The 16,686-nt window shown below is 37.6% G+C and overlaps 1 protein-coding gene across 3 annotated transcripts in view; it reads right to left on the reverse strand.

Annotated features, from left to right (window-relative positions):
- Positions 1–1,278: 1,278 nt before the first annotated feature.
- Positions 1,279–16,686, reverse strand: part of TRRAP (transformation/transcription domain associated protein) — a 75,367-nt gene continuing 59,959 nt past the window's right edge. For all 3 annotated transcript variants that reach the window (XM_051779412.1, XM_051779423.1, XM_051779402.1), the window contains exons 64-71: positions 15,215–15,414; positions 14,191–14,452; positions 7,418–7,643; positions 6,641–6,858; positions 4,909–5,093; positions 4,454–4,657; positions 3,364–3,558; positions 1,279–2,611 (exon numbers count right to left, since the gene is read on the reverse strand). In XM_051779412.1, coding sequence (XP_051635372.1) covers positions 2,327–2,611; positions 3,364–3,558; positions 4,454–4,657; positions 4,909–5,093; positions 6,641–6,858; positions 7,418–7,643; positions 14,191–14,452; positions 15,215–15,414 — 1,775 coding nt within the window. In that variant the 3' untranslated portion in view covers positions 1,279–2,326. The remainder of the gene's footprint in view (positions 2,612–3,363; positions 3,559–4,453; positions 4,658–4,908; positions 5,094–6,640; positions 6,859–7,417; positions 7,644–14,190; positions 14,453–15,214; positions 15,415–16,686) is intronic.

The following is a 16,686-nucleotide window of genomic DNA, read 5'->3' on the forward strand; positions in this document are numbered from 1 at the left end:
TTTCAGAATGGCATAATGCCTGTGCACACAACTTCAGAGACAATTTTAAATTTGACCTCTCTTAATTCTCAAGCATTTGATTTTGTGGAGTAATAACATGGGCTTTTTTGGTGTAATATCTAATCTGAGCGAAGATATCTTAAAGGGAATACTTAGAATGAATTGACAATTAGTGTAGTTCACTTTCAAGTACCTGCTCAGCAAGATGCATTCTGAGTGCAGATCTGAACTAACGTGATAGAGGGAACCCTTATCTACAATCATAAAATATTAAATGCAGCAAAGATAGATGTCACATGTTCGTGAAGGTAATCAGGAACTTCATCTCCTGTACTATGTCAAACCTGCTAATGGGCAGCTGCTGATGAGACAAGATGTGTCAGAGATTTCCTCCAGGCTCTGGAGAATGCTCATGGATAACTAAAAGCTTTCAGATTCAAAGCTTTCAGATGGAGCTGGTGGTAAAACTGTGGGTTAAGATTGTGTAACCCTTCTCCCAAAATGAGGTAAAGCCATAGCATACACTCATGAAAGAAGAGAAACAGGTGTTAACATTTGCACATTAACACCATCAGGGACCTCATTAACTCTTTTTCTCTTATTGCCTCTGCTCCCTCCCACCCCATGTTTTCTTTTAGAAATATATTCGACTAAACAAGAGATGGCACAAATCTAAAACCAGCAAAGTTTGTCTCTTTTAACTTGTTCCCATTGTGATTTCTATCACGGAGAGAGAAGTGGCTGAATTATCTGCTCACTTCCTTTCGGGGAATGCTGCAATCTCTCAGAGTCACACATATCTAAGACGTGCAAATGATTAAGAAATGACACTGCAACTCCTCTGACACAGCCTGTGCAAACGTTACAATCCTCAATAAAGGGAAGCCAACAATTCCCTTCAAGTCATGAAGGCTCTGAGCTGTGAATGACTGCAGACAGAGCATGTTGTGACACATGCAGGAAGCGCTGTTTTATAAGAAAGTTCAGATTATTCTTGCCAACATGATTTTGATCAGGAAGCAAATCTTTGCCCACCCCCGAAAAGATATGTTTGTTTTCCAAATCCTGTTATAATCCTTAACATTCATTTATTTGAGCTTCCACTTGTACATACTGGCATTCAGCATGACTCCTTCTATCCTACTCACTTCCATACATAAGGAACAGAGAAACCAAGCATGGGAGTGAAGAGGTCATGCTTGATTCATTATACAAAGAAGAACCATACTCTTATTCTGGTATTAATAATGTTCTAAATGAAATGAATACCATACAGAGTTTTACAAAATATTTATTTTGAAAAAATCACTCTGTACAAATTTAACATTCTCAACATCGAAGTTTTATAAAAATGCTAACACAACAGAAAGACAAGTGAAACATTAACTGCTCTTTTCTTAAATTACAAAGGACCAGATTCATTCTAAAGAAGCTACTGTAATTCTAAACAGTAAAGAGAATTTCATAGGATTTCATTTTTTATCTATTACAGCCAAATACACGTATGAAAGGATGGCTTTTTCCATCCTTTTATAAACTTCCCCCCCAAACACTGTCCACAGCTAACCCAAATACTCTAAATGGTTTACACTTTTACTGTACATAGCTTGTGCTTCAGGAAAAGTCAGCACAATTTGATCATCATTTTCTCAGTGCCTAACAAAAACTCACCTCTATAACATTTGGTACAAAATTGTCTGTACAAACTAACATTGCTCATGTAAATTTGAAGCAAACTTAAAGGAAGAGAATTTATTTGTGCCTTCAATTTGGCATAATGAAGAGAGAGTGATTAAGTAAAATTTCACAGAGTAAAATTCAGTAACAGGGAATACTGTATCTTTCTTTTTTAAAATTACTTACTACTGTATAAAAAATTTATATACTGCAGGTTATTAGGAATGGCAGACCCTAAATCTAACAATGCTAGTTTCATAGTCTTCATCATAAAATAAGATTTTTCTGTATATTATTTTTCTCTCCTCACTTTAATCTACTTGTGAAAGCTGCTGTTGCATATTAAAACAAACTTCTTAAACAGAAGGAAACATCTCATGAAATTAAAAAAACAGTAAAACCACCGTACTACTGTAAACACAACAATAAAAACTGACAGAAGGCAGCGTGACAGGTAAGCCACGGGCTGGAAAGCAGTTTTTTCACATTTTCTTAACGCAATGTATGGCTCACAGCACAAACAACAGCAAAAAAAAAATCAAAACCCAAAACAAACAACAACAAAACGAAAGAAACAAAAACGAAAACAAAAAAAAATACAAAAAAACCAAAACAAACAAACAAAAACTAAACTGTTGAAACTTTCAAGTCACAGCCAGGGGTGCCAGGCGGGGTCCATCCGACACAGATTATCCAGGCTGTTTGCAGCTGCCACCAGAGTGTTGACTTTGCTTTCTCCTCCTTCAAACTGAGCCAGGTTGTGCAGTCGAGTCATGATGGCAGTGACAGCCTTTTGGACCAGTGACACCAGCTGCTGGCTGTCCATGTTCTCGGGCTGCCCAGCTGCTGAGAGTGGAGAGGATGTGTCCTCTTGGGTTTTTTTGTGCCATGCAATTATTTCGTCCCTCAGCACAGTTTTTAGGATGCCATCAACCTAAATGAGGAAGAAAAATCAGACTGTTACATTTAATCCAAAGAACCATCAGGTTCTCTCAGATTACAGAATTGTAACTAGATTTTAATCAACAGCATTTTGACACTTCTGCAATTTCAGTCTTTGCAAGATGAGTGTGGCTTCCAAAAGTCTTTTATTATTTCTTCTCAAGGTGTTTCTTTACATAAAAAAGTCGTGTACATTCTATTTTTAAGTGACTCCACTAAATTCATGACTTTCCCCACACACACTCACAGAAGTCTTGGGCAAAGATCAGGAGTATTTTGCAAAGCTGGGTTTTTTTGCACAGTCATTACACTCTCAGGGAATACTGTTTTCTGCCAAACAGGGCAAGAGCATTGACTACAACATACATACATATATCTATTATATATGCATGTGTGTATATTGGCCAGTTCTAGACTTGGATGAAAAAGAAATGCCTGCAACAAATAGTTTCCTGTTTTTTCTCATCACTGAGTTGAGTTATTGATATTAATCTGTCAACTCCAACAGTCTCAAGCTTCTAAAACAAACTTTTAGGTGTCCAGTCTGACTCAAATGTTTTCCTGTAACAACTAAAACGTTTCCAAAAAGGCACATTTCCAGCATTTCAGCTGGCCTTTGTGACAACCTCTGGGTAACATTTCAAAACAAACACACACCTTTCGGTTTCTACCCGAACCAAAAATGTTTAGTTTATAAAGTGCCAAATACCAGTCGGCAAATAATCTTGCAAAAGGTGCACAAACCTTGAAGTTTGGCTGTGCAAAGCAGCGAGCTACTGCAATCATGGATGCAGTCAGGGGCCCAGACACCCCGATGGTGGTGAGGAATTCCGAGATGTTCGGCGTGAGCCGGAACGGGACGGGACGGTTGGCGTCCAAATCTCCGGTGGCATCGTTAATGTCGAAGCGAAAGTAAGCCACGTTCAGCTTGCCAGTGTCCTGGGTTTAAAAGAAACATGCCCCAAAGTAATTAAAGGAACAATTTTCCATTCATAAAACCAAAAGAAGATGGATTTTTGTTTACTGTTAATACTCAGAGTATCAATAGTATTTCAATAGCTTTTCACTCATTTAGCCAAACGGTTTTTGAGGAAAAAAGGTATGCAAAAATCAAGTATGTATTTCTCTCAAAACATTGTGTCCAAACCCCTTACTAAATACAGGTTATTGTTATACCAAACTTGAGGAATAGTTTCTTCTGTAGCACAATCTGTAAGGAGTCACTGCCAACAGATCTCTGGGTCAGCGTTCAGTATCAGCAGCTGATTTTATCTGGAGGGATTAAAGAATCTTAATTGCTACACAGACTACAGCCCTCCATGCATTAAAATGACATTGAGACTTTTAAAAATACCACCTTAGGGTGGCAAGGCTCATTTTAAATGTTGGGTTAAAACAGAAAAAAATCTCTATTAATAGGAGTTGTAGCAATGCTGAAAAGAGAACAGTATTTGAAAAGGGATATGGCCCTTTAAGAAAATAAAGCCCCTAAATTTTATTTTTCTTAAATCTGTTTGACACAGAGGTATCTTCAAAGCAATATATTTGAAGGAGGACTAAAAAGAGAGACTTATCAGTCATTTACATGAAGAATTCCAATATCTAAGAAGGGTTTTACAGACAAAGTTCTAAATTCACAGAAGGCAGAGTTGATGCCCACAGGGACTGCAGTTTAAATTACTACCTACAAGATGTGCAATCACATATAAATGAAAACCTTACTGAAATGCACTGTTAATTATATATGTTGAATTTTGACTCATTTCAGAAGTATAGTCCAAATTTCCACCTGATGAAGGACAACAGCACACACCTAGAACAAAGTACAGCATACCTGGGCAATCTGCAGCATTTCAGGGTTGAGTCTATTTAAGTGAAAGATGAATTCTGCAAAGCCAATCAGGGCCAACTGGATAGTGAACATCTTCCTGAAAGTCCAGTAATCCGTGGCATTGGGGAACGTGTGCAGGGCCCATTCCTTCAACATGCTCCGTGGGACCATGTTACTCTGCACTTCCTTAAGGATGTCCCTGAGAACCTACACAGGAAAAGTATCAGTTGAAAGAGGTCATTTTTAATACACTTCTTAGCAACAGACAAATAGACCAAAAGCAACTAGCAAGCTTCTCTTAATTGCTGTATCTCATTTCGGGAAAAGCACCCCGAACTTGAACTCTGAAATGTTTGGTGCTGTTTCTGCCTCACACCTAACGAGAGGTGAAGAGTCGGGCTGGGGCACAGGGACCAGCAGAGTGCTCAAGGAAAGCCCTGGAATCAAATTCGTTCTACCTGATGACTGGCTTGAGTGCCCCGGGCCTGCACCGTGGCCAGCCGGTCGTAGTAGCGGGAGATGGGGTTGTCGTGCTCGATGCCCTTCTTGGCACAGCGCTGCTTGTAGATCTCCACCAGCGACAGCGACGACGGGTTGTCCTCGACCAGACGCATCTGCGGAGAAACCGCCACAACACGGGGCACTGGGAACGGGACAGAGAGAGCAGAACAACTTAGCAGCTCATCAGAGCCCAAACACTGAGACGTCAGCCCTTACAACGCCCCTGAAGTGTGTCAAGAGAAAATTTTTATTACTGCACTCATAACTCACAAGTTCAGTTAAAAAAGTGTTACAGCAGTGTGGTGGGGTTTTTTTATCTTAACAGAAATATCAACAGTGTTGTCAAAAAAAACTGAGCACTCATCATTCTTCCTACTTTTCTTTAGCTTTAGGACAAGGGTAATGCTTGATGCAAACAGGTTCATAATGTCTGATTCCATGAGACTGGCATTATGTCAATAAAAATTATTCTGAAGGACAAAACTACTTAGCTTAATAGGGTATTTAGAGTGATTCAGAAAAACTGGAGGAAAAAAATCTGGACACGATTGAGGAATAGATGTTTAAATCACACTGTCTGGAAGTAAAATACTGAAGACAGAGAAAAATACTCAATAATAAGAAAATTTAAGCCACTGAGCTTTCCTTTGATGGGCAGCAAACTTGCAAAAACCCTATTTGTGCTTTTATGGTGCGTAACTGATTTATTATTCTACCAAGTCTTCTGTGCATCCCCACCTACATAAAGAGAGACAAGGCCTCTTCCATAGCTGGCTTTTCCAGTGACACTGTTGGCCCTGTTTGACAGCGACCTCCAGTTACCACCAAAACTGTTCTCTCATCATTAACCTCAGAAATATAAGGAAAAGTTGTTTAAATGCATTTAAATTGTTTGATGTAACTTCTTCAATCTCAAAGAAGAAAATGCTTGCTGCAGAAAGGGTGTTAATGAGCTGTTCCTCCTGGTCTGCTTCCATTAACCTCTGGCAGCAGAGAAATGAACGTTCTTCAGGTTCTTTCAAATAGTATCAAACCACAAAACACTATAGTTTAAAAACAGCTCTTTGAAGGAAAACATGCCATCTAATGAAGCTTGTTATATATACAGGATTTATTTTTCTATCAGTGGCCACGTTTAGCATATTTTTCAAGGCTTTATCTATTGCATTTCTGTTATTCTTGCCTCAGACTGATGCAAAACCCTAACCCTCTGTTCTTCATTATCCATGTTTCTGATTCTTTTACACTTCAGCATTGTTTACAGGTAATATGCTACACCTGCATGTTTGTTTGCTGGTTTACCTCAGTAAAAAGAAATTGGGGGATAGAGGCTGTCAGCAAGATTTCCTTTATTAATGTAAAGCTTGCCAGCAAGTGTTCTCATTCATGAAGAAATCTGTTCAAAGGGAGTGAAGCTGACATTAGACAGTCAAGGCTGATGAAGCCAAAGCTGCCTGAGGATAGACACCCCCAAATTACAGAAAATTCCTCCCAACACACAAAACACCCCTCTTCAGAGAGGTGCTACAGTGCCAGCCAAGACTAATCACCTGGGCATATATGAATTTCCCTTCTGAATAACCAAAACCTTCACAATCAGCGATGAGCAGCGGTCAAAAAAAACTTCAGCAAACATAACCTTCGAGTATAACATTTAAAAAACAACGTAAGCCTCTCTCTTTTCAGTACCTGTAAAAAACAAGTGTCTCTTCGTGGTTTCCTTCCTCTTCTCCAGGCAGGGGTTGAGGAGGCGGAGGAGCTGCAGCACCCGCTCCTCCCTGCGCGACTCGGTCAGGCACGCGTCGTTCATCACCAGGTACGGGTAGATCTTCCCGTTGTGGCCTCGGATGTACAACCTTCGGGCTGCAGTGTTGTGCTTCTGAACTATCTCCACCCTTGGCATAAACCTGGCAGGAAGAAAGGGGCAATAAAGGCACCTGGGATAATCTCCTCTGATTATATCGTGATGGAGAAAAAAAAAAAACCCAAACCCAAACCAAATAAAAATAGACAAAATAAATAAGGCAGTACAAGTGTATTACAAAGTACAATTCTATTATCCAGCTGGCCTGTGGTTTCTATTTTGTAGTTTAAAAAGCTGTCCTGCTGCATTTTATTTGCTTTTAAGAAAACACAGTCCTTGAGCACAATTAATCATTAGATGAGACCTTTACCACTGTTTTGAAGAATAGTATCTCTATTGATTACAACAGAAGCACTAATCTCAACTTACATCACTATACAAGAAAACCAAATATACTCTTCTTTTAACTACACTCGTTTAGTGATGCAATGTAAAATTATTGAAGGATAAAATAAAAAGGGTGTTAAAGTATGACTCTCTATATGTAATTTATATATATAAAATGTACACAACATCTACTTTTGCAAAGTGAATGGATGGGAAGGCTTTAATTTCTCCTCTGTTTTCAGAATTACATCTACCAAAGGGTATTTTTAGGTTACCTTGCTATCTTGATGTAGTAATGTGTTGGCTTTGGCATAAGGAATTCTCCAGGTATCTCTACTTCTGCAGTCTGAGCTGAGAAGTTACTTAGAAAGCGGCACTTTTCCTCTATGAGGAAGAACTTTGGAAGCTGTTTAGTTTTTGCCTCCAGAATTTTGATCCATTTCTTTAGTTTAGAGATAAGGTTGTGAAGTTTCATTGACCCTGGCACACTGAAGTCAAAATCTGAAAAAAACAAACAAAAACAAGTCACCCAATTCAATAGTGCAAATCAAACACACAATCCCCCCAGAGCTGCACTGCCTTTAAAAGACAGACTCTTGAATGTTTCAGCTCTACAGAAAACCTTTCAGCAAAGACCTAACATTATATATACCTTAAACCTGTCAGAATGTGCTACCTCTTTTCTGCATACAGCTCTAAAATATTCTGTTATTTGGTATATAATGAACCTCCCAACATTTTCCTGGTTTAGTCAAACATTAGAAAATATATTGTGAAAAATTTAAATACTATTAATGTATTGAATTGTCTCCATACTGCAACCAGATGGAATAGAAAAAAAAACAGTAAAAACCCTAAGTTATGAGATCAGACCATTTGTGAAAGAGGAAAAGTAGGCTTATTTTACAGTGTAGCACTATAATTTTCTGCCTGTTTCATTACACATCATTCATTTATTTATTTAAATCAATGGGGACTTTTTGCTTCTAAAAGGGATGAAAGAACCTCAGTTGAGGACACAACATGGAATCTGTGAGGACAAGGAATAAGACTCTTATTACTGTTATTCTCCTATTCTCAGCTGCAAGAAAATTCTTATTCTTTCCTGACTTAGATAACAACTGAAAGTCACTACAGGAAAAACAGATACAAGAGTCTAAGCAAAAATGACAACATTATGTGAACAGCCCAACGTTTCCATTGCAATATTAACAGCATTACAGTGTGAATTATCTCCTTTAGACTACATGCACATGAGGAAAGAACTTTCTCAAGGTCAGTACATGGTCTTCAGTACATCATGCAAGTAATTCTGTAACAGAAATCACTGCAATACTGATCATTTTCTGGGTCACACCAATACCATCCTCCCAACATTGCTCTCACTCCAGCTTCAGAACAAAGCAAACAAATAAATAAATAAATGTCTTTGCATTTCCCAAAAGAGGGGAAATGAATAAACAAATAAATGAAAGGATGGTTGGGCACTTCAATACCACTACAAAGAGATTACACACACTTGGATAAGAAGACAAACTGCTCTCTGCAAACCTCATCAGTTATGGCATCCAAACTGTGCAAGTGAACTAACAGACTTGAATTTTTAAAACTCATTTCCACACCAGTCTGAAAGACGCCATTTTAAGTTCAACATCTCTCAAGTGAAAAGACAACAGCAAGAAAAAGAGAATGTCAATTTGGTATTTTTGATATTTACAACTAAAGAAGAGCAGAATCATCATTATGATGCAAATACAGCAGAAAGCTAACACAGTCTCAAAAATGAGTTTAACTCTTATTGCAGAACCTTCATTTCAATATTACGTACACTCAGTATTTTTCTAAGTTGATAAAAAACCCAAAACAAACATGAGTGCTGCTAAAAGAAGAAATTTTGACCACATAAATATGCTACAAACATCTATCTGCAAGTGTGCCAAGAATGAATTAAGTATGTGCACACAGCAATTACTGCATATAAAGTTTCTTACAACCACAATTAAACCCCTCAGAAGTCTGACAAGCTCAGACCATTCATTCTTTTAGCAAGAAGAGTTCATATCATTCCATACATACACTCTTAGTTCTTTTCTTTACATGTAAAGATGCCAATAGCAAAAAGAAACAATGCAGCCCAGGATTCTTTCATTTTGCTATTCTGATACCTAAACAAAATATCAGAGAACCATAATCCAACATATTTCATTGTGTATCCACAACATACTGATATGTTGAAAGCTTTCAGTGAAAGTCCCAAGTCTACTAGTCTAAAACTCAGCAAAAACCCACCACATACAAAATCCTTTCCATTTCTGTAAGAAAAAAAGTCTATAATGAAAAATAGAGTTTCATATTTATGGATGAGGGAAATTAGCATAACTCTGTGATATTCCCTTTTCTTTCTCTGCCTGGGCAGTGCATCTATTGCAATACCACTGTAAAACACTCTTATTATAATCCCAAGCCTACCCTCTAGTGAGCAGTGGGAGTAAATCATTTCATCAAAGTGACAAAATTATTGCATCATTTATCTCCTGACTCTCTGAAGTGCAGGAGAGTCTCCTCCAACTGCAACTAGTTTTTGTGCTAATGTGAATCCACCAAAGTGGTAAAAATACACATCAATATATATTCCTTACAAAAAAAAAAGTCCTTCAGTTCCACAAGAGCAACTCTAGTTTGTTGAATGCCTATTTTGGGATTTTTGTTGTTCTTTTGTTTCCCAGTGGCAGATGGGAAAAACAGAGTTCAATTAGTCTTTCTGCTCGTGTCACAGAGAGCCCATCTGAGAAGAAAAATCACTTCAGCTGGAAGAAGGGGAAATACAAGACCAAACATCATTTGTGTACAAAGTCTCTCTGCTTTGCAGACATCTTAACCTATATAAACAGTATTTTTGTTTCAAAAAAATCCATTTTTTCAGTACACAGTACTGAAGAAGAGCTTTCTCAAGTTAACACACGCTGGTCTAAAATACTTTACTACTTGCACCATCTTTTTCTAAACAGGATGGGAAGTTTCCCCCCCATCTTTAATGGAGATGTTCCCAGAAGCCCATGACACAGACTGCAGCAGAAGCAGTTTGCTCTCTCTTCTCAAAGCTGCTCAAGTTTCTTGCCACTCCCAATGCAAAGACAAACAGGGCCCAATCTTCCTCCCAGTGAGACAGACCTAAAAAAATCCTGATGGCTCTTCACACAACTAGATAAAGCTTAACACATTTTGATTGAGAGCTGTACCATCACTTGTCATGAAGTAACACCAAAAAATACACTTGAGGTAGCAAAATTAGAGTACCAAATCCTCTGTGTCATCCAAATCCTTGACCTACAGAACATTAACACAGCATCAGGAAAACAAAGAAAAGACTTCCAAACTAAGTCTCCAGAACTAAAAAATAAACCCCTTCTGCAATACTGTCAGAAAATAGTTCTGATCAATGAAAAGCAACTTAATGCTTTTAGAGCAAGCACCAGTTGACTTGAAGATTTTAAAGATTATTCTCAGCATAGGCAAAGCATGTTTACACTTTAAAGTTTCCAACCCAAGGATCTGCAACAAAAAAAACGTGACATCCATCATGTAAGATATTATTCAGGACTGAAATACAAGCTTAGCTTTATAGAACAGGTCAAATTTTTTATGCACATGATACTGAAGAACATCCAAGTATTCTCCAAGAGAGAAGCACTGTCTTGCTTTAGAAGTTATTATTCAAACATTTATATATTCTACAGTTTCCCAAAACTTCTTCCTAATCTCACAAGAACTTTTGGAAAGCACCAACAAAGATGAAAAATCTCAGTGACAGGAAAGCAGAATTATGAAGCAGAACTTCAGGTTTATCACTCAGCTCCAGAAAACCAAGCCTGCATAGACCAGACACCAAGGTCAAATATGATGCTAACTCCAATCTCTTGATCTGGATTTCCTGGATAACATCCTGTTATCTAAAAATTGGAAGGGAAGCAAAGAAAGAGCTACTAAAGGGATGCTATGCTCAAACTTGAGGGAGGGGGGGAGAAGAAATCCTTAAAAAAGCTGAAAACTATTAACAGATCTTTTCCCTGCCCTCTCCCCACAGTTCAGAGCCACACCAGGAGCTTCCTTCTGCCTGCACTTTCCACTCACAGTGAAGAATTCATTGTGCTGGGTGACAAAACTCTTGAGGAAATTATCTTGCTCTTTAAGGGTATATTTTGGAATTTGCCATTTGTATTCAGCCTGAGTGGAGAGATGGCTGCAGAAGGAAGCTGATCCAAACTCTAAACCATCATCTGCCCACAAAAGGACAATTGAGGCAGCTTTTCTTCTGCTTTCACTGCTGAGAGAGCTCTCAAAGGGAGCATTTTTCAGCATTTGCCTGTTCTTTGATGTCAAAGGTTTAGCAGAAAAGGAGAGAAGGAACAAAGAACAGATGGTCAAAGAACTATGCATTTGAAGTTACAGGAAAAAAAATTCAAAGTAAAATTTGTTTTTATAATACAACATTAGGATGGATAAAGTGACCTATCACAGCTCCAACAGTCTAGACTGCTGCAAAGTATTTAGAATATAAGAAATGGTGTGAGAGTCCCCAGTGGCTCCAAACAGGAATCAAGATGCAACTCTGATATTGATGGAAATGATTAGGCAACCAAACCCAGCTGAATGTACGTATAGAACACAGCTGTCAGCATTAATCTGGAAATAATTGGAGAAAAGAGTTTACTCCAAGACAGCTCCTCAGTGTGGATACTTGTGAAATGGAAGGCAACCACTGTAATTATCTGTCCATCACCCAGATGCAAGGGGTACTGAGATTCAGAAAAGCAAACATGAAGGTTCTACTGTGCCAGAAGGACACATTAGGAATGGTCTACAAATGGTTTCTCATAGCGTTAAAACAGCCTTTCCTAACTTCAATACAATAATTACAACCCCCTTCATTTATTTATGTATATTTTACTGTTATTACAAAATCAATAAAAAACTTATTTTCATTTTCCACATAATAAATTACATTACAAAAATTAGTATGTATGCTGATTGGTCTAATTTCTGCTGTTTTCCCACATTTAAATTGTGAATTAAAACACTGAATGTATTAGATTAGAATAAAATCAATTCCAGCACTAAGCAAAATAATTATTTGTATCCTGCAGACACTTGTATTTCATTATACTTAGAAAATAAAACATGAAACCTTCAACAAAAAACTAATTACCGTTATTAAACATAAGTTTACTGAGAAACACTTTGCATTTAATGACTTTACATGATTTTTATGTCCAGGCCTATGTTGTTGTTCTTCGAGTTTTATGTTGTTCCATATTATTCTTTATAAATGCTGTGATTAAGAGGGAAAAAATCTGAAAACCTTAACTGCCATTTATATATCCCAGATATGCAAAAAATTCACACCAGCATAAAAAAACTGGAAATCCTTCCCATTTTCTATTTTAATTAAAACTTGTAACTGAATTGTAATTAAACTCTCTTAAATGTTTCCCTAGAAATGTTCTGAAATATTGCTTCAGATATTGCAGACTTGAGTCTGGTGTTGCATTTACATTTCCTTTACACCTTTGAAATCTCAGACCTCTCTGATGCTCACAGGAGAGAAACCAGGAGATACTACAACAGACCAACATTTTTCTTATATTTGAGTTATTTTTGTTGAGTATATATGAGTGGTTATACTACTATTGCAATGCAAAGACATATAAATGATTACTAAAACTGAAAAATAAGTCCAAACTTACATTTAATGTAGAGTATTTCAGCTGGAAGGGATCTACAGCACCCCCAGATCCCTGTCTGCAGGGCTGCTCTCCAGCCACTCCTCTCCCAAATTACACCTGTGCCTGGCATTATTACCCAGCTCTAGGTACAGAATCCAATATTTTGGATGGGTTACATTTCATCCCATTAATCCTTGCCCAATAATTTTTTTTTTCCTCCCTGTATGCTCCCACTGAAGACACACAAAATGTTTCTACTTCCATTTTCCTCCCTAGTACACTTCATCCAGTAAAAATTTCATCACATGGTTCAGGACTTTCATTATCTGCTGTCATGCAACTGTTGTGCTCAGAAAGGACATCGTGCAATCCATAGTGTCCACAAGATATGTAGGTCATGCCTGCAACTGAGTTACTTTCACAAGATTCCCATCAGATCATTATTTTCACAATATTATCAGTAAAATGCTTGGAAAAACATCACAAGTCTACTTGTCAAATGCTCTCAAATGCTTCTGTTTGAGGAGGAATTGATGCAAACCTCAAATCCTGGCAATCCAAACTACTGATGCCAATCAGGGTCACCCTCTGCTATGTATGAGCTGTGTGGCCTTCACACCTTTCACCAAACAAATCAAACCCATGTTCTCCTGTACACAAGCTTTTCTCAGAATTTTAAATCAACAGCAGATACTCAAATATGTAACCACTGGTTAAGAGAAAATGAATGAAGCAAAGAAGTTACTTCCCTTAAGTATCTTTTTTTATTAGATCTGATTAAAGTTATTGATTCAATTTACCAAATGATGTAAATTTGGGTAATAGGATTTTTATAATCTAGTTATCCAAAACACTAATCTTAGTCATCAGAAGTAGACTATTTTGAAAGACCTCACATAATACTGTCAGTTTGGAGTTCTGCAGTGAAAATTGCATTAAATTCTGTCATGATTGTAAAGCAGAGATCATTATTGTCCCTCAGATCCAGCAGGCAGTTCTATGCAAATAGCAAAATATTATAGTGAAGTAATCTAACTTATCTTTAAACACATCTGTGATCAAACCACAGCTTTAGGTAATAAAAATACAACAATATACTCATTCTCTATGTTGATGTCTGTTTTTCACTTGAATTACCTTTATTACTCCACAGAAGATTGGAACAAACTATTTCAGGTTTGGTGCATGACAGAAAGGTGCTGTTTTCTAAATTTTCTCTCAGGAAAGATATTGGAATAAAAGAGCAGAATGCCTTCACAGCTGAACTGAGGGAGATTTCTCTGGAGATTAAAAGTAACATTTAAGAAAACATTTTAAACATTTACCTGTTGTAAATTGCCCTTTTAATTTCTGGAACACGGGATCTTGAGCTGTTGCCTGTGCTCTCCTAGCTAATGACTCTGAGGCTGCACTAGAAAACATGGTGGACACATTAGAGACGTTCTCAAGACCTACTCCAAAAGTGCTGACTAACTTCTTGACGAAATTTAGTGTATGAGGAGTGATTTTGGCATCTGAAACGGCTCCACTTTTCTCAAAGGCAACTGAATAGCACTTGGCCAGGCCCTGTTGCAGTTGTCTAAGAACCTAAGGATGAAAAATAAAAGAGGCAAAATAGTCAGGAAGATTTAAGCCTTCTGATTTGACACCAAATATTTATTCTTGCACTACGTTTTGTGCAGTAAAATTATCCTCTCAGAAACATCTACTTAAAACTCTGCTCTTCAATTGCATCAGAGGGTCAATCAGAATGACAGCACCGATTCTCACCAGCACTGCAAACAAGCTGAGCAGGGGACATGCTGCAACACAAAGGACACCTTGCTCTTCCAACAGCAGCTAACTTTCAGATTTCATATTTTGTGATACTTGAAAAGATTATGTGATATGAGGAAACCTTCTTCAAATAAACACTGTTCTAGCTAGGCAGAACAGAACAGCCCAACACTTTGAGAGGCAAATCAGAGTCAGAGTGGCAGGTCCATCTGCTCTCTGTTGTAATTCAAACTTCAGGTCATAATCACAACCTGTCACAGAGCACCAGATCCACAGGGAAACTGTATCTGTGAAACCCAGTGTAAGAATATACAGTTTCAGTTAGTACGAGGAACAGCTTCAATCCTAGATGCATTCATCAAATTAATAGCTTTGGAAAATCTCTGTACTGCTTCCAGAAATAACCAAGACCCTTCAACTCCAATCAGAACAGTCAGTTCTACAGATACATCAGTTTACTAATCCAAACAAATAGTTATGTTTTAATGCTTAAAATTAACTATGGATAAATATTTTGCAGTTAACTTTTCCTGAGACGATACACAGATATGAAGGTGTATTTAAGCCAAATACCTCTTCATGCCAGTTCTCTCTGAACCAGACCATCTGATCCACAATGCCTTCCAGAGAAGACAAAAGTGTTGGATGCAATTCCCGCTGCATGTGCATAATTCTGCTGCATCTCCACATTGGTGCAGTGGCTCGGATTGGCCCAGGGTCTGAGGCAGAGTGGGACTGATTCCCAACTGAACTTGGCTGCTGTTGCCCAGAATCTGGGAAGTGAAAATTAAAAAGAAAATAAGAATTACCTTTCATGAACTTGATACGTTCCTGTATGAAATAAAATAAATTGTTCCAAGAACTGGCTTTAGATTTACATTAGGTATTAATCATGTTAATTAATCTGAATTTTGAAAAACTTCTGTAAAAATGCTGTTTAATGGTACAGACCTTTCAATACTAAAGCAAAATAAACACTCCTCAGAGCCCCACAGGAGGTGTGTAGCCTTGGCTTTTAAATTACCAATCCATGCTCTTGAGGTAGACATTGTTTCATATAGGATCAAACTATTTGAATTATGGGCATTTCCTTCCCCTCCCTTTTGGGGAGATCTTTCACACGTAACTGAAGAATAAATATGCTGATGCCAACAACAGACAAATTGTCATAGTGTGTATCTTTTAGTACAGAACATTCTTGCATGACAACTTCGTCAGACAGTGATTCAGGACAGAGCTCTGCTTTATCAGATGACCCCAACTAACTCACACAACCCACAGACAAAGCATTAGTTTGTGGCAGAGCCTACAGGAAAATATTTTACTGGTTATTATATATGTGCGTGGGGCAATATCAAGAATTTTGCACAGAAACTTCTGTTGTTGGATGTGAATGAATTATTAGGGTATGTGGGCACCTCCTCCTTCTGCAAAGGAGCAGCCAAAGAAAAATAAAACATTATTTAATTAGTGTCCTGCAAAATCTCATGCAGAAATTTAGTGAACTAATTCTCAAGTGAAAAAGGCAATTAAATAAACAATGCACTTTGTAATAAAGAACACACAACTGAAGGCAGAGTTCTTCAAGCAGCTCTCCTGGGATTCCCAGGAAATTAGGAGACAAAAGAACAACTAAATTCTGTGGAATCATTTGACATAACTATTCTAAACTTGATTTGTTCTTGGGGAAAAAAGGTGTTGTGCAAGTTGCTGAATGTTCTCTCCACTTCCCAAACATTTCTCAAAGTCAATATTGATTTTATTTTGTGTAAACTTAGATGTTCATTTTACTTGATAATTCACCATAAGAAGTTAATATGGAGACATTCATTTTACAAGCGTGGTTCCTTTGAAAACAAATTGAATGTTGCAAGGTTCATGCTGCCAATGAAAATTAGACTAGAACATCTTAGAAGGTTGTGATGCTCTTCTGTATTTATAAACCAAGAATTTTCTACTTCTCCACAAATTTATAAAGATAAATATCCATGAGAGAACATTTGATTCTCAATTAAGATGACAGGAAAATGAAGGAGATGAAAGTC

Source organism: Manacus candei, unplaced genomic scaffold (genome assembly GCF_025592945.1).
Source record: "Manacus candei isolate 608988 ecotype Guabito, Panama unplaced genomic scaffold, ASM2559294v1 h1tg000002l, whole genome shotgun sequence".
Classification (NCBI taxonomy): domain Eukaryota; kingdom Metazoa; phylum Chordata; class Aves; order Passeriformes; family Pipridae; genus Manacus; species Manacus candei.